General features: G+C 36.8%; 1 protein-coding gene across 1 annotated transcript in view; it reads right to left on the reverse strand.

The window, feature by feature from the left end:
- Window positions 1-27,244, reverse strand: part of LOC148941513 (arrestin homolog) — a 201,028-nt gene that overhangs the window by 51,587 nt on the left and 122,197 nt on the right. The window contains exons 4-5 of the mRNA XM_089104007.1: window positions 20,926-21,096; window positions 4,190-4,330 (exon numbers count right to left, since the gene is read on the reverse strand). Of these exons, the coding sequence (XP_088960133.1) occupies window positions 4,190-4,330; window positions 20,926-21,096 (312 nt within the window). The remainder of the gene's footprint in view (window positions 1-4,189; window positions 4,331-20,925; window positions 21,097-27,244) is intronic.

Here is a 27,244-nt window from a genome sequence, read left to right on the forward strand (position 1 = left end):
AACTTCGACCTTGGAAATTTAGGTCATTGACCCCATTAACCAAGTGTTCTCCCTAACGATTCTATTCACATGGCCAAAACAACAACAACAACAATTGTCCTGTTCGGAGTAGCGCCCCCTTTCTAAGACATTCGCTGAGAGCGTGCACTTACAACAACAACAACAAATAACTCGACCTTGACATTCGCTGAGAGCGTGCACTTGCCCAAAACAACAACATCGACCTTGGAAAAAAGAGGTCATTGACCCCATTAACCACGTGTTCTCCCTAGGGACTCTATGCCCAAATTTGGTGTTAAAAAAAGTTGTAGGTGGCAGCACATGTGTTCGTTCTGTATTCAATAAGGCATCTCTACTCCTATTTAAGTGACAAAAAATGGAGGGCAACTAGGCCCCCTCCCACGCTCATTTTTTTCTCAAAGTCACCCAATTAAGATTTTGATATAGCCAATTTGTTCAGCATAGTCGAAAATATAATAAATATGTCTTTTACGATGACTTAATCCCCCAGAGTTCCCAGGGGAAGGGCTGCAAGGTATGAACTTTGCCCATTGCTTACATATTGTATTGGTTATTGGGCAGTATACAGACATTTTCAGAAATAATTTTTTTTCTGGGGGGGGCTGGAGGAGGGGGTTACTCGGGAGAATCTTTCCGTGGAGGATGTTTCTTTGGGGTAAGGAACATTTCTATGAAGGGGGCGCCGGATTTCCAAGCATTATTTAAAAAACGATCAGAAATTAAATTAAAAAAAACAAGTTATTTCAACTGAAAGTAAGAAGAACATTAAAACTTAAAAGGAACAAAATTATTACATATATGAGGGAGTTCACCCCGCTGTCAATACCTCGCTCTTTACGCTACAGTTTTTTTTAGTACTTTCTAAAGAGCTATATATTCTAATTAAACGACCTTTGTGATTCAGGAGTTTGCGAATTAAAAAATGTTTTAACTTTTAACGGAAAGAGCGTGGCATTGACTAAGGGGAGAACCCCATCATATACGTAATATTATATACGTAATAAAAAAAACAATAAAAAAAAACAAGCGATACGGCTCAATAGTAATCGAAACTTTTAAAAACGGAAGTTTGATGTCAATAAATATATCAAAAGAATGGGCTTATAATGCTGATTCTAAATATATGAATTTTATTAAGTTTAGTATTGCTCATCAAAGGCTACGAGCCTGAGAAAATTTACCTGATTTTTTAAAGAGGGGGGAAACATCCCCTAAAAGTGAAAGAATTTATTTGAAAATCACACCGTCAGATTCAGCGTATCAGAAAACCCTATAACATAGGTTTCAAGCTCATATCTGCAAAAATCTGCAACTTCGTATTTTTTGCCAGAAGAAAAATATACGAATATATAAATTCGTTACGTAAGTTAATTTGTAAATTACGTCAGAACCGAATTTAGAGACAGCCATTTAACAAAAGAAAAGTACAATTTTTATGCAAATTTTGTTTACTTATTCAATGACGGTGAGCCAAAATAAAAGCTGCATTAACTAAAAAACGATCAGAAATTAAATAAAAAAAACAAGTTTTTTAAACTGAAAGTAAGGAGGGACATTAAAACTTAAAACGAACAGAAATTATTCCATATATGAAAGGGGCTGTCCCCTCTTCAACGCCTCGCTCTTTACGCTAAAGTTTGACTCTGTCTCACAACTTTATTTTTTAAAACAATAAAAAACTTTAGCGCAAAGAGCGAGGCGTTGAGGAGGGGACAGCCCCTTTCATATACGGAATAATTTCTGTTCATTTTAAGTTTTAATGTCGCTCCTTACTTTCAGTTAAAAAAACTTGTTTTTTTTTATTTAATTATTACACAGGAACTAGCCAGGTTCTAAGAACATGGAACTATTGGCTAATGGACTCATGTGATTGGCTTCCAAAAAACCGTGATAGATGCCAACCAATGAAATTCAAACATTCTTTTTACCACAAAACCTTAGGAGAAAAAGTTCCATCCCTTGGTGAACGCCACCAAGAACTCTTTGGGGCTTTGTCTCCACACGGATATATGTCTTTCGGAAGAAAAATAGAAAGTTCACGTTTTTTAAGACCCAGTAGCTTTTTTAAAAGCAAGATTACCTGGGAGTAATTTATACTTATTTTATGAATAGGGACTATTTCAATGTAGGGACTTTACCTCAATAGCATACAAAAGAAAAACAGAAGATTACTTTGAAAATATACTATAGAGGATTTGTGTTTAGAGAAAGAATGTTTCGAGAGAAAAGATCAAGTATCTCATTATAATTCATTGTCATCCTTTATGTTTCTCATCCTTGATATTCTTTTTCGGAACGATAAGGGTCACTATACTGAAAGAATGTCAGGGAATTTATATTTTTTTTACCATTGTCAGTTGAGAAAAATTACTTTCATTTTGTGAAGTAGCGAAGGTAGGGTCCTTAACTTCAACATTTCTCTTAAGCCTAATGAACATGTCAAAGCAGGAATGCTGAAAATAAAGTACTTTCATTTTGTGAAGTAGCATAGTTATTTTTCGTACCTTCAGTTCAAACAATCAAACCGCTCATGGCGGCGAACAATATGTGGTGAACGGTCCTTGTTAATAGAAATTGGACACATAAAAATTTGAATTTTTTATATAAGACTGAGAAACTTACTAGTTCACAACACCTGTTAGAGTTTAAATAACAAATAAAACAATAGCTTTAAAATGATTTTTTTTCCACACCTTCAAAGCTAACAAATTTATGGGAACTTACTTACACCCTTCACTTCCGCTCAAACAATATCATTGAAATTTTGAGTAACGTTTCTACCAAATTTATGTTTTTCAGGGACAAACAGTTCGTCCTAAATAGTATATAATGAAATACATTAGTATAGGAAACACAAAACAGAAGCTTACAAAGGGAGTTTGCTTTTAAGGAAAATGAAATACTAGTAGAAAGGAAATCATATGCTTCTGGGCAAAAAGTATCTAATCCACTAAAATCTTGAACTGAGAAAGAATTGCTGAAGGATATTACCAAAAAAAAAAAGAAAATAGAAAAATTCAACACTTAGTCTATGTTGGATGTTTGTTTCAAATGCGGTAAATGCCTAAACATCTGATATGGGGAAATATAATAATTAAGTTAACATAAATTCGATTAATCAAATCAATTTAATAATAATACAACGAATAAAACTAAAGATAGCAAAATTACTTTTAGCATAATAGAATAAAATAGCACGTAAACTCTGAGCTGCCTTCCTAAGTCTGAAGGGTAGAGTGTATTTTTTTTGTTTTTAAGATCTTTTGTCTTGGAGATATTAGAAGATGCCAAAAGTTTCGCGAGTTACTATAGAAAACTTCTTAGTTTTTCCCTAGTATGAGAAAAAAACAGGTATACTTAAAAATGGAATAAAATTACTTGCAAAATGAGAAGTATTTAGGGAAAAAAAAGACTTGAATATAATTTTAATATCTCCAGCAAAAAGCAAAGACTTCCGCCAGATTCATGATTTTTTTTTATTACTTGATCATACAATAATATGAAAAACTAAATTAAAAAATTGATTATCCTGGAAAATTTCAAAGAAAAATGAATGAAAAGTATGTATGAATTTTTTGAAAACTTAATTAGACATTCGATTTAATTAAATTTTATGATTCTTTGGTGTAGCCCAGAGTAAGGACAAGGTAAGCAGTTTTGCTTCTCAGCATTTAAGTGCTATAACTTGATACATTCAGCCTCTTAAGGAGTCACCGTCAAGTAATTTTACTAATGTTCCAATGGAGATACGTCTGACATCTTTATTAGCGTCGGAAGAGTGGATAAACTTTTCCTTAAGATATTAGGGCTGCATAACCCTTGAAGTGCACCACTAATAAGAAAAGCTCATACGTTGGTGAATTCAACATGATGCTTTTGGAATATAACAAATAAGCAGTTTTTTTTTCCAATTTTAACTTGAAGTGTGAAAGAACTTTGAATCGACGTTACAAAAAAGAGAAAAAAGCTAGCTTTGATACGCAAGCAAAGTAGATGGAACCTCTAAAGCACTTATCAACAGAAAATATGCTTTTGAAATATCTTGCTGTTACATCAAGGAGAGTAGCTCTTCTTTCCTTATTTACCCAAGGACCATGATAATATTAATAAAAGCAAATAATTGATTTTCTTAATTATCCAAATTATCCAAAATTAGTATGATTATCACCTGTCTAGATACGCAAGTCGCAGGAGGACCGACTGGCATTTCTTCATCTGCCCATAGTCCCTTCAAGACAGCTGTAGGGGATGGCGGTGGGGCTTGAAGGACTCGAAAACTCATGCGAACACAGCTTCTAGCTTCTGGCTCCTAGAATGAAGAAATATTAAAAAACTTGTCTGCATTTTAGTTTCAATAGAAAGTAATGTATATTTCCTTTATACCCGTTTTTTCATTCATTGAAAGAAAGAGTTAGGATCAGCGATTGATTAGAAATAAATTAACCTCAGTCACACAATGTTGTAAACACATTATTTTTCAAGTAACTACAGCATGCAAGCTCTCTATTCAGTCAATAATTTCGGCGCCATCTGCTCAGGATACCTCACGAAATTTTGTAATCTCATACATTCCCCATAGGGATGTCATCTGAACAGGTAACCAAGCATGTCTAAAGGCTCTTGAGAATATTAAGAGCAGAGAAGCCAGTGACTTATAAAGGAGAGCATATGATTAAAAAGAATAGGGTCCAATAGAAATTGAACTACACTAATGTTGGCTCCAGGACACCATGGGATCCCAGTAATGAAGAGACTGATGGTGCAACTAAGACTGGGACACCACCAGTGTTGCCAACGCTTTGAAATAAATTGGACCAGTTTTCTGACCAAAATTGTACCACAAGAGATTAATTTGTACTATTTTGACAGAATGTTGAAAATTTGTGGTAAACATATGAAAATTTCCGATAAACTGAAACTTGAACAGATACCCGAATCAGAGAGGAGCAAATAAAACCGAAATGTACCTGAAAATTTGTGAAGTACCAAAAATTTCAAAATGTACAGTATTGCACCAGGACCCAGGACTGTATCCAGGAGCTTTTTTGGAGGGAGTTTTCCAAAAAAAATTTCGTGAGGGGGGGGGGGGGGTAAAACATTAAAAAATGAATCAATAATTTGTTCATATTATTTTTTGTTACGTGTTTACGAGTCAGACAATTTTTTTTTTTTGGGGGGGGTATTCCAACCCGCTAACCCCCCCCTCCTCGATATGGCCTTGCCAGGACCTTTAATTGTGCCAAAAAAGGTACAATTGTATCGCTTTGGCAACGCTGAGGCATCACTGACATGCTCTCGAAATAAATTTTCTATATGTATAGAAAAGTGGTAATCACAGAAATAAAGGACGTGACTCCGAGATTCGACCCCCGCGCCTGCAACGATTAAACATCTTTCGGGATCTAATAGGTCTAGAGTACAGTACGGATGGTTATCGAAGCCATTACAGGTAGTGAACATTTTTGGAATCCTCTCACAGAATAAGAAGAGCCAATCCTTCATTATATCAAAGTAATCAAAGATGTGTCAAGAGATGAACGCGGAGACAAGATGGAGTCTTATAGAAGAATACCCGGCCGAGAGAAGATACCAGTCGGAGGCATTTCATAAACTGGATGTTAAGCTGGCGGGCAAAATTAGGAAAGGCAACGTCCAATAAGATTGTACAACATATTGTAAGGATGAGCAAATTAAACGTTAGACCCCAGTCTGCAGCAATTAGGTTGTTTTTTGAGGATATATAGGCAATGGGCCTTATTGGATGTGTGAGTACCGCTGGCACCACTTATTGGATGTTTAATGTGCGGGGGTCACCACTTTTAAAGGCAAAAATGGCGCAAAGAGCTGCTATGCCACTTACTGGAGGGGGAGATCCCTCGTCGGCCCCAAATTAGTGGGATTTCCACGGTTACTCCAATGGTTCCGTATATACCAACGTGATCGGATGGTCTATGGCCACATTTAAAGCTAAAGTTTACCGATAAGATTTCTAACTACCTCTTTAGACTCGACCTAAGCTGAAAAGTTAAAAGAGTACATAGTAAAAAAAGCTTACTGTATTCACTACACGTTGTATAACAAAACTGACTTCAGAAAGGACTCTTTCTCCCAGCCCGCTAGCCGCGTGCTGCGACAGGAGTTGCGAGGGCGGTAAATGAATCTTTTCAGCCAATCCTAGGACTTACTAATTTACTGGTCAACCTCCATAACTGCGCAATTTCCTACCTCGTGGTCTATTAAACACGTACGCAATTAAGAACACCCAAAATGGTGTCACAAAATAAAAGGAAAATTAATATTTATTACTCGGGGTAGGAAAATAATTAAGGGGCCAAAAGAAATAAATCTGGGAGGGACATTTATCTGAACAAACTGGGACCAAGGGTTCCAACACCTCCCTCCTAATATAAATGGCCCGCATCTCCGGTGGATTGGCTGAGAACTCAGACATAAAATAAATAACACCAAACTTAAAATCACTAAACTTGTTTATCTTCTCTTCTACCAATGCCTGTGCTTCCTCCGCTTGGCTCTGGATCGGCCGTCCTCGACACGTCTCTACTGTACGACCACCATGGTCTAGATCGTCTAACATCCGCATTTGGTTTTCAAAGTTGATGTCCCCGCGATTCGTAGAAATTCATTGTGCACAGCACAATCAAAAACAAAAATTTCCTTGCTCTCATGAATTTACATTTGAGAGGAGCAGAGAATCAGTTTCTGGCACATATGATGATGACAGCCATCGTGAAAAATTTGGCTGCACTAGCCTCTTAATTTCCATCTGTGGAAACAACCCCACATCTCAATCAAAAAGTAAATTGCCCCTTGGCATAATTTCAAATAGTCTAAGGCCGAAAATAAAAAGGCCTGTGAAAACGATAAGAGTACTGGGACTGTAGTAACATTTTGAGTGATCCATGAGTCGTCTTTTTTCTGTCTTCCCTTTCTTGGGATAACTAACTGAAGAATATACGTTGCTGCCAGTTCAAGATGAAACTTAGATACATCTCCCACGGAATACAATTTGCCAGAAATAATTGTCGACTCCCATGAAGAATAACAGCTATGAATAGGGTTGCTGGACAACGGTTTGGGTGATATGAAGTGACTGGGAGAGAGTATCCCCAATGGACTCCAGATCAGAAGGGTAAGATCTGGGTAAAGGGATTACAGTTTGTCCACCAGTTGTGCATTTAGGAAAAGGACGATCTCTCGCCACTTCACAGAGGGGATCTTTCCCAAGGAACTCCTATCACTAATAACGAAACAAACCCTCTTTTGAGTTGATCATACCAATATTAGATTCCTTTCCCATTTTTTTCCATCCGAATCGACATTCAATATTTCCCAACTTTCCCCCACCCCGTTGTAGGTCATTCATCTCTCTTTTGTAACCATCTTCTGTTATTCCCCATGGGTCTGTGACCTCTTTTTCCCCCTTATTATCTATGTTTTCAAGGCACAGCCCATCCAAAATTTTTTTGTTTTTCGCCACTGCAGGCTGAATCTCCAAATTTTGTCTCTTCTTTGCATTCCTCTTTTCGTCTCTACTTTTCTCAATTCTGTCATTCGCGCAAAATAATATAACACCGTTATATCTAATTTGGACTCCAGTGTCCACTATCTTTGACTGAATAATTTCATTGTAGCTCCGTTTAATATCTCTTTTCTCTCTTTTAGTTTTCTTTTCTTTTGTAGTAGCATTAAATAAATCGTCATGAAATCTGAATTGGACTCTAGTGTTTATCTTCGACTGTCTTTTATTATTGTAGTTCCGCTTAATATATTTCTTCTCTCTTTTAGTCTTTTTTATTCTTACCGCAGCTCCAAACATTTCGTCATCAAATGGGAATTGAACTCCAACATTTGGTTTTTCATATTCTATCAAAATTCTCCGAACACTCCGAGGAAAAGCGCGCACAATAAATTTCATCTCCTTTTTCTTTGGTACAATCAGTGCTTCATTTTGGCAAATTTTTTTCGGCGTCTCACACTCGTTAAAGGTGTTCTCAATTTTTCCATTATCTGCAAATTTTCCTGAAAAATCATTTTCGCGCGTCTTATTTTCAATATTATGTTGTCTTATTACTTCTGCATCCCATTTTTGTGGATTATCAACATTTTGGACCCGCGTATCAAGTTTTTCATTTTTCCGACAGGGTGTCTCAACCTTCCCATTTGTTTTATGGGTTAGTACACCTCCCCGCCTTGTCAACGAAGAAGCATATTTTCCCGTAAAAGTGTTTAATGTCTGGTAATTTTCTTTTTCTCGCGATTGATTCTTAGACAAATTATTATGCCTATCCAACAGCCTAGAAGTTAGTAGTGATAAAATATCGCTTTCTGGAATTCCCCAGTGGGCTTCTATTAGGCCTATCATGGTTCTTTTAAACTCTTGGTGATATATTTCTTCTTTCTCTCTAGCTATTTTATCAATCTCCTTTTTTTGTTCTCTGGCTATTCTATCAGCCTCTTCCTTTTTTCTCTAGCTATTCTTTCTTCCTCTCTTTCTTTTCTATCTTCCTCCTCCTTTTTTTCTCTGGCTACCTCTCTTTCTCTCATGAAATTTAATATTTGTTGTGTCATATCTATTTGAGTACTCCTTCGCGAGCCCTTGCTGGATCTCGATTCAACATTGCTCCTTCTACTCGGACTACTTTGATTCCGTCTGTCCTTATTTCTTCTTAATTCATTTTGTTCGTTCTCTATCCGTATTGTCTCTTTCTTTATAGGCTACTCTAGCCCTTTCGTCCTGTTTTCTATTCTTTCTAATTTCATCTTTCTCAGCCTGCATTTTTCCCTTATATTCTTGGTACTCTCTCTCAAAGGCCTCTATATTTGCCTTTCTTTCTATTTTTCTACTTTTTCTATGTGCTTCACTCGCCCTTCTCGGTCTTGAGTTCATCTTATCTCTGTCCGACATTATTTCAAAATTCCATTTGTCATTATTTCTTCTCAATTCCTTTTCTGAATTCCTTTGTTCCCTATCTGTACTATCTCTATCCCGCAACTCCCCTTCATTTGGCCCAGCCTCTGAGGGATGAGTTCGTCTTGTTTTTTCACATATTATTTCTTCCTTGTTTATTTCGTACCCTCTCATTTTACCGCGTATACTTCTTTCTGATTATATTATCTCTTATTCAATTAGTCAATAGCCGGTAAGTTCAACAATTTTTCAAATAACCGGAATGTCTAGACTTCATTAGGGAATCAAAACAAGCAATTTTACGTGAGTGAAATATATCTCCGAAAAACAAATTAACAGGGGTTGGACGAGAAAATAAACTGAAAAACTGCGCGAATATTCCACTAGTGAATTAGCTGGACTAAACTCAAACAGGGGAACTACCCTGTAAAACAAATCCCGTATCCTCCCTGGATACTCGTATTCCAAATATAATCTCATCCTGGGCAGATTACTCAATAGGACAGATGCCTCCCACCTTCCTTGTCCAATTTGCGCACAAACTGACAAATTCTTCTAATTTGCCTCCTCAATACTCTTATAACCTTCGTCACTGAAGATTATATCTAAGTCCGCCACTTCACTCAAATTATAACCCAACTTTCAACGTTTTCTTATCTGTCCTTAAACCCTGTAATACTTTTAACTACGGAGATTTCCCCACTGTAGACTCAACTCATTAATTTCACGTTAATCTTTTTTTATATTTGTCTAACAAGGCACACAGCCCATTATAGACCTTCTTATTAATTAATTCCGTATTTTTTTTCTCTATATATAATGATATAGGCCACTCTCTAGGCCAAATTCACCCGTCTCTTCGAAAACGCATAATTCTTTTGCTATCAGTGCTGTTGATAGGTCATTTTCTCGCTATTTAATTTGTAGATTATCCGTGGGTGGCGCAGCCTCCCTTGTCTCACCAGTTACTTATTCGCGTAATTTATTGATTCTTAAATTTTATTACCTATTATTATCCGACTAGGCACAGCTCAGATAAAAATTTTCTCTTTACGATTTTTATATATGTACCCACCATAGGCTACTTTCTAGGCCAAATTAACCCGTCTCTTCGAAAGCGCGGAATTCTTTTATTATCAGATTTCCTGATAGGACCTTAAATCGCTCCCACCACTTATTGGAGTGTAAGTACCGCTGGCACCACTTATTGGATGTTTAATGTGCGGGGGTCACCACTTTTAAAGGCAAAAATGGCACAAAGAGTTGCTATGCCACTTACTGGAGGGGGAGATCCCTCGTCGGCCCCAAATTAGTGGGATTTCCGCGGTTACTCCAACGGTTCCGTATATACCAACGTGATCGGATGGTCTATGGCCACATTTAAAGCCAAAGTTTACCGATAAGATTTCTAACTACCTCTTTAGACTCGACCTAAGCTGAAAAGTTAAAAGAGTACATAGTAAAAAAAAGCTTACTGTAATCACTACACGTTGTATAAAAGAACTGATTTCAGAAAGGACTCTTTCTCCCAGCCCGCTAGCCGAGTGCTGTGACAGGGGTTACGAGGGTGGTAAATGAATCTTTCCAGCCAATCCTAGGACTTACTAATTTACTGGTCAACCTTCCTAACTGCGCAATTTCTTACCTCGTGGTCTACTAAACACGTACGCAATTAAGAAGACCCAAAATGGCGTCACAAAATAAAAAGGAAAATTAATATTTATTACTCGGGGAAGGAAAATAATTAAGGGGCCAAAAGAAATGAATCTGGGAGGGACATTTATCTGAATAAACTGGGAACAAGGGTTCCAACAGGCCTTTTTTGCCTGAATCTTGACTAAATTTAATCAGTCCTTCCGCAATAATACGTATTAATAATTATAATGTTTTACAAACAGTTTGGCGCAAGTTTTCTATCATTTTGATCCTCCCCACTAACTGACAGATAGGTCACAAAATCTCGATCATCTTAAAGTTTTATGAGTATCTACCTTAGTGCTGTCTTAGGATGGATGGATGATAGACTATCTATCAACAAGTGAAAATTACGTCATTTTTGGTACAATCCTGAAAAAGGCTTACGCCAGCTTTGCCTCTCACTCAGACTATCTGTCTTGGCTTTTCCTCTAATTACCCATAGCTTGATGGCAACTTGATTTTAATTTAAAAATCTAAGGACTTGGTCTCGGCCTTTGATTTAAAATCAAGGTAGCCGAACCAGTTCACTGATCATTTTAGAATCTCCCTTACAGATACCTACACCATGGCCACACTAGCCACAGCCATATTCTTAATGAACTAAGACTCCAAGTTTGTCTAATATGACATAAAATCCGTTTTAAGTACTAAAACTATGTCATTCACAAGAGATTCAGTGGAAATGAAAACTCTGGTCCAATTTCCTGAGGAAGACAGTGGTAGGCTATTTGTGTAAATGTGTGGCGTAATCGTACCATCAATGGGGAAAAATTACGTGAATTACCTGAAATTACCTGAATTAATTACCTGAAACTGTCCTGCTCCTCTTCAAACATTATCTACTAAATTGGAAAGGAAGGCTCTAGGACGCTAAAATATATTTTGAGCCTGCCTATAATTTTTTACTATAATTAAGTTTAAATAATACTCTAAAACAATGGGATAGTCAAGAAGATTTTTTTTTACTGCGTGTAATGAGTGTATTTATATATTTCATAAAGATTAATATTTAAGTGGTTAGGAGATTTCTGTATAACTGAGCTCACTTTAGTATTTAGGTGTCCAGGATGCCCTGCCTCTTTTCTACGATATATTTTTACTACCCAAAAAGCATATAACACGATACGTAGAAACAGAGAAAAAGATGGGAAAAATCCGTAGATTATGCTCTTTAGAGAATAATGGAGAAAATAATTTTGCCCTTCCCTAGAAACACAGTATTCTAATCCATTTACCGCCCTCCTCTTAAAACAAAATTCCTTAGAAGTTTCAACTCGTTCCCCCAGCCATGAGACAAAACAGGAACAAGCAGAAAAGGTGCTTGTCTTGAAACATAAAAAAATAAAAAATTATTATACCCTCTGGTGACTATCGCAACCATACTGTCACTTCAGGTTACATTGTTATATCTTCGGAAGGACTTCAGTAGCGGGTTGTATTATTATTGATTGGGAGTTACCGATATTACCAATTCTATACCGTAAAGTAAATTTGGAATGTATTTTTGGTATGTCAAATACATATTTTTATAATAACGAATCATTTTGGATTGACTCTCAATAGACACTTCCCAGGTCATTTTGGATACCTACACAATATCATTTGGATTACTACATAAATGTAACAGAGCTAGTTCATTAGAGGGTTTCTGCTATTTAATAACTGCTATATAGTATATTTCATAATGCTACTAAGCAACATATCCTTTTGTCGTGTAAAACAATGAGTCTTAACCCCAATAACAAGAAACAAATGAAATCTCTCTGGTGCTTTGGAGACTAATTGCTATTATTAACCGAATATTAGTTTGGCTGATAAAAGAATTATTTGAGTAAAAGTAATAACAGAAAATATGAGAAATAAATCAATATACATATAAGTCATAATATAAACAAAAACGGTACTGGTCCATTATACGGGCACTGCTATATGAGGAATGTCAAACAGGAAATGCTAGAGTCAAACGGGAGAGACAGATACCCGGTTATAATGGTTTATGAGCAAAATAATAAGAATTGCAAGTTACAATTATGCGATTGGAAAGAAAGATTATATTGTGCGATTAGAGAGATTATATTATAATCTTTTCTTGGGCAATAACCACTTATCCTGTAAAATTCAACTGCCTCAGTTTCTGTATTTGGCAAATCCCAAATTGTAATTTTAACATTCAATTATATCAATTCCACTCTAACAACTGTTTTAGTACCGGGTATCTGTCTCTCGCGTTTGACTGTAGCATTTCCCGTTTGACATTCCACATACAGTATATAGCGGTACCCGCATAATGCACCAGTACCACAAAAACAAACAAGAAAAAATTAAAGTGGAACATCAAAATAAAATAGCACACTATATTCCCAAATACAATATACAGTATATTATATATGATTAAAAATAAAAATAAAATAATAAGAAATAAGAAGTAAACGTAAAAGATAGTAATAAATATTTTATTAGAAATATATAGCGGAAAACTATGCGGCAAGGATCGTGTATATTGACTCCTTATATTTTTCATCCATGAACTAGAGGAGTATACACATCCTCCCCTGCTTTCTAATTATGGTAGCTTATTATACGTAAGCTTTAGTCCCCCTTCCGTTGCAAAAAGTGAAGGGCTTTCAACAAAAAGTGAAGGGCTAAGGGGGTAGTTCTCCTTAAATTCGCGTCTATTTGTCGGTGGACCCAAAAATCCGCTACACATCAAGTTTCTTCTGCCCACCACCGTTGTCTCTATTGCCTCCTGAATAATACTTCTTTGCCCCAAGCTCAGTTCAGTCCGTGTCTCTATTAAATCCAGCATTTGCTCTGTCATCCTGCACTGAAAATCTGAAAAACACCTGTGAGCCTGTTCCGAAAAATCTATGTTTAATATTTTACTAGAAATATATATCGGAAAACTATGCCACAAAAATCGAGTATATTGACTCCTTATATTTTTCATCCATGAACTAGAGGAGTGCACACATCCTTCCTTGCTTTCCAATTATAGTAGCCTATCGTAAGTAAGCTTTCAGTCCCCCTTCCTTTACCCCATAATAACATGTTTTGAAAGGCATTCGACAAATAAATACTTCCATTTAACAATTGGCTCTATTTGTAAAATTCTTCCGGCAAAGCACTAGTTAAACACTTCAACGAAAAGTGAAGGGGTAAGGCGGTAGTTCTCCTCAAATTCACGAAAATATCTGATTTTGAAGTATATGTCACTCTTCACTTTGAATGGACAAAACTTCTTTATTTAATTCATCTAATAGACTAGCAGGAATCTTTCTATCAGCTAGGAAAGATTTTCTTGCTATCAATAAGAAAAACCAGCGGCGATACTTTTTTAATATTAATTAAAAAACTTTTTCCAAAAAACAAGTTTTTCAAAAAAAGTAAAGAACTCCGTTAAACCAAAAATAAACCAAAACAGAATCAAATAATCTATCAAGCATACAACTACCACAGATCAGTATCAATAAATAAATGAAACCCAAAACAGAGAGTAATTAAATTAAATATAATAGTCAGACTCAAAACGAGCAGAAATTAATATGAGTAGTGTTCTAAGTTCCTACCCTTTTTAAAAGCCTGAATATAATTTGTACTTTAATGAAAAAATTCAAATGAATTTACAGAAAAAAAATGTGTATTGTCAGTTTAATACACATATGCTGAAATTTATTTTTTAAAATCTTAATTAATTTTTGATTTCTTAAAGTTATAAAAATGAAAACATTTAAAATAATTATTTTTTCAGGGATATTAACGATGGTCTTTAAGGATGACAACCCCCCCCACCCACAACCCTCAAGGCAAGGGTTGTAAGTTATGTCCTGGGAGCATATAATGTTTTTATAGAAAATGTTGTCGTAGAAACTTCAGAAAGGGCTCATTCGATTGGATATTGAAAGGGCTAGTGCCCTTTTTAATTGTCAAAAGTGATTGGAGGGCAAGTAACCTCACTTTCAAGCCAACCATTTCCCCGAATACATCCAATGAAAATTTTGATATAGCCGTTTTGTTCAACGTAGTTGAAAGTTTTGGAAATTATGTCTTTGAGGATGACAAACCCCCCACACCCCTCAGGGCAAGGGTTGTAAGTTATGCCCTGGGGCCAAATAAGTTTTTTTTATAGATAGTCTCATCGTAGGAACTTCAAAAAGGGCTCACTCAATTGGAAATTGAAAGGGCTAGTGTCCTTTTTAAAAGTCGAAAGTGATTGAAAAGCAAATAACCCCTCTCTCACACCCACCATTTCCCCAAGCACATCCGATCAAAATTTTGAGATTATCATTTTTTTCAACGTAGTTGACAGTTCTGGAAAGTATGTCTATGAGGATGACAACCCCTACAGCCCCCAAGGCAAGGGTTGTAAGTTATGACCTGGGGGCTTATAAGGTTTTTATAGAAAGGTTGTCGTAGAAACTTCAAAAAGGAATCATTCGATTAGGAAATGAAAAGGCTAGTGCCCTTTTGTAATATTGGAAAGTGATTGGAGGGCAACTAAACCCCCTCTTATGCTCACCCTTTCCCCAAACACATCCAATCAAAATTTTGCGATATATTTTTTTTCAACGTAGTTGAAAGTCCTGGAAATTAGGCCTTGGAGGATTACAACCCCCTACAGACCTCAGGGTAAGGGTTGTAAGTTATGCCCTGAGGGCATATAAGGTTTTTATAGAAAGTGTTGTCGTAGAAACTTCAAAAATTGCTCATTCGATTGGAAATTCAAAGGGCTACTGCCCTTTTTAATAGTCAAATGTGATTGCAGGGCAACTAGCCCCCCCTCTCATGCCCTTCAAGTGATTGGAAGGCACCTAACAACCCTTCCATGCCCACTATTTCCCCAAACACATCCAATCAAAATTTTGAAATAGCCATTTTGTTCAACGTAGTTGATTTCCAAATAGAAATTTTACTTTTGGGGAGGATACTCCCCCCGAAGCCCTCTGGGAAAGGATGGTAATTTACGCCCTGGGATCAAATTAGTTTTTCATAGAAAGAGTTGTCGCAAAGACTTCCAGAAAGACTCTGTCTATAGGGATTTCAATGGGCCAGTGCCCCTTTTGATAGTCGAAAGTGACTGGAGGGCAAATGACCCCCTCTCCCGCCCACTTTTTCCCCAAGCACATCCAATCAAAATTTCGAGATAGCCATTTTGTTCAACGTAGTTGAAAGTTCGGGATATTAGGTCTATGAGGATGAACCCCCCCCCCCAGCCCTCCGGGCAAGGGTTGTAATTTCTGCCCTTGGGGGATTTAAGGTGTTTATAGAAAGCGTTGTCGTAGAAACTTCAAAAAAGGCTCATTCGATTTGAAATTGAAATGGCTAGTGCCCTTTTTAATAGTCGAAAGTGACTGGAAGGCAACTAACACCCCTTCCACGCCCACCATTTCCCAAAACACATCGACACTTGAAAAAGGGCTTATCCGATTGGAAATTCAAAGGGCTAGTACCCTTTTTAATAGTCGAAAGTGACTGGAGGGCAACCAAACCCCTTTTTAAATTAATTTCTGTTCATTTTATATTGACATAGTCTTTTAAGGGAAAAATACTGAGCCTCTTCTAAAGTTTGACAATCATCCCTTCCATAAGAACCATAAATATCCCGTGGGCATAACTTACAACCCTTGCTCCTAATCTGTGGGGTTGGTTTCAACCCCAAAAGCCTTCTTATATGATATTTAGACTATTTTGAATAGAATGGCAATCTCAAAAATTTCTATTAGATGCATTTCGGGACAATACGACGCGTAAATGCGTGTGTGTTGGGGGGATAGCTGTCCTCCGATCACTTTGACTCTTAAAATGAGCACTAGAGTGTCTTATTAACAATCCAATGAGCCCCCTCCACAGTTTATATGACCATACTTTCTATAACAACCTTATATGCCTCCAGGACATAACTTACAACCCTTGTCTTGAGGGCTTTGGGATTTGTTATACTCAAAGACATAATTTCCAGACCTTTCAAATACGTTGAACAAAATGGTTATCTTAAAATTTGGTTTGGACGTGTTTGGGGAAATGATGGGCATGGGGGGGGGGGTATTTGCTCTCTGATCACTATCGAATATTAAGAAAGGCACTAGTCCTCTCAATTTCCAATCGAATGGGTCTTTTTAGAAGTTTCTACGACAAAACTTTCTATAAGAACCTTATATATCCCCAGGGCATAACTTACAATCCTTGTCCTGAGGGCTCTTGGGGGAGGTTTGTCATCCTCAAAGACAGAATTTCCAGACCTTTCAAACGTCAAACGAAATGGCTGTATCAAAATGTTGATCGGAAATGTTTGGAGAAATGATGGGCATGGGCGAAGGGGGGGAGGTGATTCTCCCTCCGATTACTTTCGACTATTAAAAAGGGTAATAAAAGGGTAATAGCCCTCTCAATTTTCACTCGAATGAGTTCTTTTTGAAGTTTTTAAGACAACGCTTTATATAAAAACCTTAAATTACAGCCTTAGCCCTGAGGACGGTGAGGGGGGGGGGGTGCCATACTCAAGGATATAATTTCCAGACCCTTCAACTATGTTCAATAAAATAGCTATATCAAAATTTTGATTGGAAGTATTCGGGGAAATGATGAGCGTGGGGGGGACATTCGCCCTCCGATTGATTTTGACTATTAATAATGGCACTAGCCCTCTCAATTTCCAACTGAATTTGCCCTTTTTGAAGTTTCTACGACAACACTTTCTTTAAAAACCTTATATGCCCCCAGGTCATAACTTAGGACCTTTGCCCCGGGGGCTGTGTGGGGTTTGGCATCCACAAAGACATAATATCTGGACCCTTAAACTTCGTTGAACAAAATGGTTATCTTAAATTTTTATTGAGTTTATTCTTGAAAATGGTGGGCGTGAGAGGGGGTTTATTAGTTCTCCAATCACTTTCGACTATTAAGAAGGGGACTAGCCCTTTCAATTTCCAATGGAATGAGCCCCTTTTTGAAGTTTCTACGACAACACTTTCTATAAAAACCTTATATACCCCCAGGACATAGTTTGCAACTCCTTCCCGTATGGGTTGTGAGGTGGGGGGGCTGTCATCCTGAAAGACCTAATTTCCAGAACTTTATACTACGTTGAACAAAATGGTTATCTCAAAATTTTGCTTGAATGTGTTGGGGAAATCGCAGGCATGAAAGGGGGGAGGGATAGTTGCCCTTCAATCACTTTCTACTATTAAAAAGGGCACTAGCTCTTTCAATTTCCAATCGAATGAGCCCTTTTTGAAGTTTCTACACAACACTTTTTATAAAAACCTTATATGCCCCCAGGGCATAACTTACAACCCTTACCCTGAGGGCTATAGGGGGTTGCCATCCTCCGAGGCCTAATTGCCAGGACTTGGATATCTGGATATCATGGATATCTCAAAATTTTGATTGGATGTATTTGGGGAAAAGGTGGGCGTGAGAGGGGAATTGTTTGCCCTCCAATCACTAGCAACTATTAAAAAGGGGCACTAGCCATTTGAATTTACAATCGAATGAGCCCTTTTTGAAGTTTCTACTACAAAGCTTTCTATAAAAACCTTATATACCCCCAGGACAAAACTTACAACCCTTGCCCTGAGGGTTGTGGGGGGATTGTCCTCCTCAAAAATATAATTTCTATCTGGAAATCAACTACGTTGAACAAAATGGCTATCTCAAAATTTTGATTGGATGTGTTTGGGGAAATGGTGGGCGTGGAAGGGTTGTTAGTTGCCTTCCAATCATTTTCGGCTATTAAAATGGGCACTAGCCATTCCGATTTCCAATCGAATGAGCCCTTTTTGAAGTTTCTACGACAACTCCTTCGATACGAAGTGCCCTGGTCTAGAAAAAAAAACAATACATTGTGCCAACATCGTTCTTTACTTAGGCAGTGCTATTGCGCTGCCTATGATTAATGGGTGGGCCAAAGAGAATGGGATAAGCTTCTGTACTGTTTCATAAATTTGTACTATTTCGAGTGGGAAACTATTGCTTGGATGTGACTCTCATATGTACATTCACTCAACATATAAAGAGTAATTCAATAAAACCGTAAATTCCTTTCAAAATGAAATGTAACATTTGCTCACAAGGCTTGAAGAGATGAGGATTTGGAAAAGAGCTGGGGACCTATTCTCTAAAGTAGCTAGTGTCTTTTCTGTACTACTTTTCAAAAAAGTGATATTCTAGCTACTCAAGAAAAAACTATATACCTAATATAACACACATGCGTGCGCAGAGGAAAATCCCTCCCTGAAAATGTGTCAAAAGGAACTCTCTCCTGAAAATAACAAAAAAGTGTTCTCTTAAAGTTTCCTGCCATTCTCCTCGCTATGTGTCAATCCTAATTGCATCATTGATGGAACATAAATTCCTTTTTTATTCAAGTTTTTCAAATCATTTATCCAATTTTGTGGGCATTTTTATTTGTTTGTATGGATTTCTCTCCCGACTAATTTTCCGGTATTTATCGTTTCTACATAGGAAAACAATTCGCTAAAGTTCGTTGTGACACAACATATCCAATACGGTAGTTCTCTGAAGTACATGAAGGGACAGGGCTGCTCACAAAATATTCTGCCCCACTAGAATAACGATTGTGCTAACCCCTTTAACCTATTTCGAATTAAATAATTTTTTTTTAAATGATCCCCTAAAAGTGAATTCAGGTCAAACAAGCTATAAAGGCAAACCAAAAAGAAGTGTTAGGCCTAAGTATGTACCAAAATATTAAGTTTATAATTTTAAGCTAGTTTATGCTAATTTTAAGTTTTAGGTCCAGGTAGCTCATTTTTTATCACTGCTGATCGAAAATCTTTCAAGTCATGCAATACATTATCTGTGCTAATCAAACATATTCCAGCTCCCATACCTCGTTTTTGTGGCTAATTTTTTCCTTATAAGTTTTAAACCGATCAGACAGAAAAGTATCATCTATTTGCATTTTCGTACCTTGCATTTACGCCCTTTCAGCTGAATTCCAGACTGAGACCAAATTCTGTAGCTAAGCCAAGCCTTTGGATGAAAAAAAAATTCAAACACTACTATTTCTGGTCGCTACCTAGGCTGAGAAGCCAAGGGAGGGAGCCACATTCCCATGACTCAAGTTCAAACAAAATGTGACATGTCAGTCAATTTCATAAAAGCCAATCTGTGAAAATTGTTGATTTTCTTAATTTAGCAAAGCCACTGGGGCTGCGTGGGTTATACCATCTTCGGTCGCATATTAAACGGGTCTTCTGAATATTTAAAAAAAAAGTTCTATTTCTAAGGATTGATTTGACGCCTCACATATTTACTAATATGCCTTGATAAGAAATGCACGAACTACATACTTTGGGGCTCTAGCTTTTAGGGATGTATGGATCATTTACCCCCTAGAGGCACATTTTTAAATATTTTGAATGTCCTGACTGAAAGAATTATCTGAAAACCTTGATTTAATACTATGGGTGTTACCGGAGGGAAAATAAGAGGGAATCATGTTGCTCTTTTATATCTTTCAGCCTCAGAAGGGACGTCGTAGCTTCCAATTTCCGATCGAATGAACCATATTTCAAGCCCCTACGGCATGGTTGTCTATGCAAAGTGGCTTGGACCAAATTTAGAGTAACATGTTAGGCTTTAAATAAAACAAATTTTCAACGTATAAATTTAATTCACGAGTGTTAGAAGGCAGAACATAAGAAAAAACACTTGTAGCTCTGTACCTGACTGTATTTGTTGCATTTTGATGCAACTGTTCAGTAAACTGTTAGCTAAGATTTAGAGTACAGAGGAGGATGCTTGGGGGGAGGCAGTTTCCTCATATTTAGGGTAATTTACGTTAGTTGTGTACACCCCAAATAAAAAAAAAAATAAAACCCATTGAATGAACTTCAAACATCAAACATCTCAATCATAAACATTCACACTCACATATGCTTTTATTTACATCACATTTCTAAACAAAATCACAACACCGAAGAGAAACAGAGGAACTATGTCTAAAAGACGGTGATTCAATAGTTTTCAGCTTTTTTCAATGGCTTAGAACTTCACATAGAACAACCAATCAGTTGGAATTTAACTTTTTGTTCTTTTTAGTCGCATGGAATTTGTGTTTACCCCCTCTAGACACATTTACGGAATAATGTAATTGGTTTAAAAAATACGTCACAGACTTAAACCAATGAAATTAAATTACAGTTTTCACGACAGAACTGCAGGAATGTAACATCTCTTTTTCTCTTTGACTATGCCTGACAAACGACATATTTTTAATTAAGTCTATAGGAAAAATAGCAAAAGCATAAGCATACCACATTTGCATCTGTTCCAAGGTAGCTTAGCAGTTCATATGTTAGACCACATGGCTCGCCTTGGACACCATTTGCTTGCTGAACTTGTAGAGATGGCGGTGTCCCGACAGGTAGCTCGATTTTAAAAGGACAAATTCCGGGAACTGATCCAATTCTTCGAATGACTGATTGCTGAATGATACAAAATAAATTAGTCAGGATGTATTGTTGTAGCTGCTGAGGGGCGAAAATGATTATCTTGTTAAAGCGTCATAGGGTTTCCTTTGCAGTTTTCTTTGTATGATCGTGGAAAATATTTCTAAGAATACTACTACTACTACTACTACTACTACTACTACTGCTGCTTCTACTACTACTACTACTACTACTACTACTACTACTGTTACTACTACTACTACTACTACTACTACTGCTACTACTACTACTACCACTGCTACTACCACTAATACTACTACTACTACTTCTTCTACTGCGACTAATACTACTACTACTACTACTGCTGCCACTACCACTACTACTACTACTACTACTACTACTACTACTACTACTGCTACAACTACTACTAATACTAATACTGGTAACAGCTCATTGGAGCACCAAGCCACCTGAGGCCAACACAGCTGCGTGCGCTCCTCCCCCGTCCTAATCTATTCAAAGCTTTGCACCCTCCCAAGAAATACTAATTTCCTAAGAATAAATAATAATACCTCAAATAGCATTTGGTTATTAATTATTTGGAAAAAATTCCATGCCAAAACCATATATTATTACATAGATTATTACTAAATGAAGTTGTTTTGAAAACTATCCATGTATACTTCATGTGCCTTATAGAACTGGCAGCAAAATGGTTTATTTATGAAAAAAAAATACTATGTAGGTAACTAATAAGAATAGAAACTTAAGCAGCTTGCACGGATAAAGCTGACCAGCGCTATCTAGCAACTTCTAGTTTAGTTATAATGCTATTACGACAGCAAAATAGGCTTATTTAAACATCTTTTGTTTTTTAAGCTAAAAGAGCACCTATACATCTTGTTGCTACAGTGTTTTTTATTCCTCTGTAAATCATACATAAAAAAGCAAAACTATAATTTGAACAATTACTATATTCAAAGAAATTTCTGTGTGCGTGTCATGCAAACGATTAGGGTTGTAAGCTTGACAAGTAATTGCCCATCTTACATACCAGAATTAGAAATTAGGTTTCAGAGACGAATCTGAGATTTTGAATATTCCTAAAAGGCTTTAAGCTAAATTTATTGTTTGTTCAAAGTATAGAAATTGGAAATCCGATTTTTACATAAAGATACAATAATATGGAAGATGAGTCAGGAATTTTCTGGCATAGAAACTCTCTTTTGCAATCGAACGTTCCCACGATAACATATTCTTTCGTATCCATAAATTTGAATCAAAAATAAAATAACAATTAAGTCCCTAGCCACAATTAGATACAATACACATCCACGATACAATACACATCCTTGTCAAAATACAAGACCTAGAACTATTAATTGAGTAATAGCTGGTATGAGGTCGCGGTTGAACTAGACGTGGGTTGAACTAGACACCCCCAATTATTCAGACACCATTTGGTGAAAATTGATGTAACAGTGCCATCTAACCTTTATTTCTCAAGGAAGAATTCCTAGTTTGGTTTGAAGATCATTTCAACAATTATACTGCAAAAACTGTTTTAGGTAGCTCAATTTTTTTTTTTTACTGGCACCCTGCACATTGTTATGCTAAGCTGTAAGTATAAAATCAGGATTTTTCTAGCTTGTTTCTCTAAATTATTTAGTAGTTCTAGAATCGTGAAAAGTTGCGCTTTCTACCTTTTCTTTACTGGTCTTAGTACAGATAAGTTTTTATTTCTTTGCTTACGACCATAAATCTTAAATCTTAAATGTTTTAATTTTGTATCTCAATTCATAAGTTAGTTTCCATATTCAGTAAGTAAAGTGAGTTATTGTGAAAAACGCGTACATGACCACTTCAAATTTTACCAAAATAATATCTACTGGAATAAAATAAGAGGCAAAAAATAGCTTGTGGATTTCAGCAGAATGATCAGTCTTCTCTCATTTTCTCTTCTGCTTCCTGCACTCTCTCTTTCTCTCTCTCTCTCTCTCTCTTTCTCTCTATCTTTCTTTTTCTCTTTCTCTCTCCCTCTCTCTCTCTCTATCTCCCTCTCTCTCTGGAATGCCAGACGACGGCTGGGAACCGCGGAACACAACAAGAAAATCTAAGAGAGGCGGCACAAGCAGTTTTAGAAAGGAGGATGTCAATCAGATCAGGTGCAGCACACTTGAAAAAAAAAAGAAAAACTCCCATTAAGATTATCTGAAAAAGTCAAAAGATGGTTTAACTGTAATGAAGATTGATGCAGCCCGAAGTAAGACCGAAGGGGATATTGATGCAGCAATCAGAAAAGCTGAGAAGCGCATAGAGCACAATCGGCAGATCTTTTCTAACAAACAAGAAAGGGACATGTGCGACTATCTTGTCGCTGTATCAAGAATTAATCACGATCTTACCTCAAATGATGTTAAAAAGCTAGCCTTTCAATATGCTTTTGCAAACGAAATTGAAACCCTACCATCTTGGACAGAAGGAAACAGTGCTTCAAAAGACTGGCCTACTGCTTTTTTGAAAAGAAACCCCAGTATCTCACTTCGTGCACCTGAGCCCACTAGCCAAGGTTTCAACAAAGTAGTTATTTCAAAGTTTTTTGATAATTTAATTGATGTCAATGGCAGGCATCAATTTACAGCTGAGCACATATGGAATGTCGATGAAACTTGCGTCCCTACAGTTTTGAAACCGCCAAGATTTGTGGTAGCAACATGAGTTAAACAAGTACAAAAGACCGTCTCTGCTGAGTGAGGAGAAAACACAACATTGGTTTGCTTCATAAATACAGTTGGAGAACAGATTCCACCAGTTTTATTTTCCCACGAAAAAAAAATCAAGCCTGAGATGGTACGAAGAGGTCCTCCTCGCTCCCTTGGGCTCATACACCCGTTGGGCTGGGTGAACGGCGAAACTTTTTTGTTGGCTCTACAACACTTTCGGAAGCATTGCCGCTCTTCAAAAGACAATCCTCGTCTCCTTTTGCTTGATAATCACGAAAGTCACCTTGATACAAAATGTATTTCTTTCTGAAAAGAAAACGGTATTGTTCTTCTAACTTTCCCGCCACATTGTTCCCACTGACTCCAACCCTTAGATATTGGTGTTCTTGGTCCTTTCAAGAGCAGTCTCAAGCTAAAGTTAAATGAATGGCTCCAGTTAAACCCTGGACAAAGGGTGTTTAATAAGACATGGGTAATTGTAGAAAAAGCCAAAACAGATAGTTCGAGGGATTGAAAGGCAAATCTGGGATAAGCCCTTTTTGGGATAAATCTGGGAAGTTTTCACTGGCCAATATCACTCCCTCTTTCAGAAAGGTTGGAATATGGCGTTTCGACAGAAATGTGTTCTGTGAAGTAGATTTACTCCCGTCCAAAGTGACAAACCGACTTATTCAAGATCAAGTAAGTTCAAATCAGGCAAATGCAGCAGTCTCGCAACTTGACAAAATTGACCAGTCTCAAGCCAACGATGATATTTCTTCTCTTGGATGATCAACTGACCCCAGTCCCTCTCCTAGGCTATCAGCTACCAACCTCCAAGACTCTCAGATGGCAAAAATAACCCCAGAAATGATTAAACCTTTCCCGCTTAAGGTAAATGTTCATTCAAGTTCTCGTAAGCGCCGCAAAACAGGCAGAACCAGGATACTCACTTATGCTCCAGAAAAGGAAGAAACAGAGGCAAAAAGCCTGGCAAGGGAGAGAAAAAACAACCAAAGAAGACACCTCCGGTAGATCTCTAGCTAGATGATTCATCTGATGATTAATTAAATCTTAGTGAAGAAGACAATAATGATTGACGTGCCGTTCCGTTCAGCCTATCTTCCTTGTTAGTAGGAGATTACACCCTGGTCAAGTTCCAGCTAAATAACTCAACCCAAGAACCAACCCCAGTAGGTGGGGTTGGTTTGGACACTTTGGCGAAAATTATAAACGCAGTTTTTGAGAGAATTCGAAGAATAAATAATCTGGAAAAAATTTTAAGAGTTCCTTATTCTGAGAGGTATCTAGAGAAAATCAAATTTCGGTTTTCCATTCATAAACAAATGCGATATTTGTGATCGGCCAATTTTGTCCGACTCAACCCCGACTTCCCCTACGTAATTTTTAGAATTAGTTACATTTATCCTTCTAATTCAGTTTATGTATTGAAATAGAGAAATACTAATAAAGTTAAATAAAATTCATTATTAAAAATAAATATATATTTAAAAATAAAGTTGAATGGCCTTAAACTGTTGCCAATTCAGGTATTTTGAGCCGTTCACGGCATGAAAGCCAAATCTTTAACGCACTGAGATACAGTAAATCGGCTGTGAATATTCGAAGGTAAGTTACAAAAGTCAAATCTTACAGGAGAGCAGAGAAACATGTTTTTACTTTTTTGGCCATCATTAATCACCGGTTGTTTCTACAAGGAAGGATTCAAGCATCAAAGAGGCTCCAAAAGTGCTTTGACGTGAAAGGCTTCATTTTTTAATTACTTCCACGAGGGAGAAAATCTTTTGGAAAAGAAAAAGCTTTTTGGGAAAAACACAGCTACTCCTAAGAATCTATTTAACCAAATAGGATACCTGTGTGACCTGAGCCTCGACGCAGACCGGTCATTCCACCTATAACCAAAATAAACCAAGTAGTATAAAGAAAAGCATATTAAAGGAGTTCATTGAACATACTACAAGATTAATTTTAACAAAAATGTAAAATGCTGCCTTTCGAATTGCCTTAGCTTAATTATCTTTAGCACGATCAGGGTTTTACACAAGGATTGAATTTAGAAGATATTAGATTTCTTTCAGAAGCAGGTTCTGTGTTTCGGAAGTAGAAACTAAAAATAGTAAGAAATTGGTTGAAAAGCTTGTATCCATACTAAATGGCTTCAAACTATTCTCTCTTGACACTTTTATCTTTGTATCTTTGTATCTTTGTATCCTATTATCGATAAAAAACATGCTAATCCAAGCTTCCATCCTTTTCAGTTTAAAAAAAGTTATGCCTTAAATCTTGTTTCTGATTGGTCAAGGACAATCTTTGTGCTTGAAAGTTTAACAATGTTAAACTGGAGAAATTATGAGCATAATTTGCGCTCTAGTCACGCATAACTCTCGTTGTATCGACAAGTGTGACTATAATGTGGCCGAGGCATGAGACTTTTACAAGAAACTTGATTTAGTAAACAGGAAGTTTATAAATAGTTTTAATTAAAGCTAGGTGAGTCCATTGAAAGTAGATCAGCTAGAAGAAAAGGAAATTATCCTGCGTTGTGGTGCCAGATGTACCCTTTTTAATGCTTGTACGGCGTTATTGGGGAATTACCTTATAAGTTTAATTTCCGCCCATATTCCCCGACAACGACTAATCAGCACGTATTTCCGCCACAATTTGATAGCTTTCAGTGGTTTTTGAGCTACCACATGCGTATTCATCTTAAAGAAAAAGAATATAGAGCTTTACCCCTACTCGTTTAAATGCCAAATTAACTCTGTGCACCTCAGCTGAAAGCCATCTCAGTAATAGAACCAATTTTGTTTCATTTCTTTTCGATCCTTCTTTTGTGATTGAAATCTGATTTCCAGCATAGAATTGGACTTTTGACTTCAATTAAACTAGAATGGAAACCAGTGTCTTCGATAGGTTTTAAGTGTGGAACACTCATTCTTGGAAAAAAAGAATTTCTTGTAGTTAAATTTTCAGAAGGAAATTCAATGACTAAATGTTAGGAGACAAAGGGTATAATGTGTTACATATAAACTGGGGCGTTGGAACATTTAACTTGAATCATGAATATTTCATGGTCCTTGAAATTAATCTCACATAAGTTCTGTACTTTAAAAGGTGACATTCAGGGACTTTCAGGCATGATATTTAGACGATGACAGGAAAGCCTAAGTTCAAATTTACAATACACATTTTGGTTACGCTCGGACATTAAGGGGTCTTATCAGGTCTTTGAGTCCAAAATTTCCCGACTCCCGGCGATGAATTTTGTGACAAGCCACCGCTGCGACCATGATCTCAGCTCACTTAAAAAGCACAAATGCTAAACCGGTGCGATTAAACGTTGCTCGTGTATACTTCATAACACATTTTAATAAGGGTATATACGTTGCGTCACCTCGAAGGTGTTCTTCGTGATTCACGACAATAGAATTTATAATCTCTTATAAGATTATTCATAAGAT

The sequence above is a fragment of the Artemia sp. Qi Xiang Cuo genome, chromosome 18 (assembly GCF_049724085.1).
Source record: "Artemia sp. Qi Xiang Cuo chromosome 18, ASM4972408v1, whole genome shotgun sequence".
NCBI lineage: Eukaryota > Metazoa > Arthropoda > Branchiopoda > Anostraca > Artemiidae > Artemia > Artemia sp. Qi Xiang Cuo.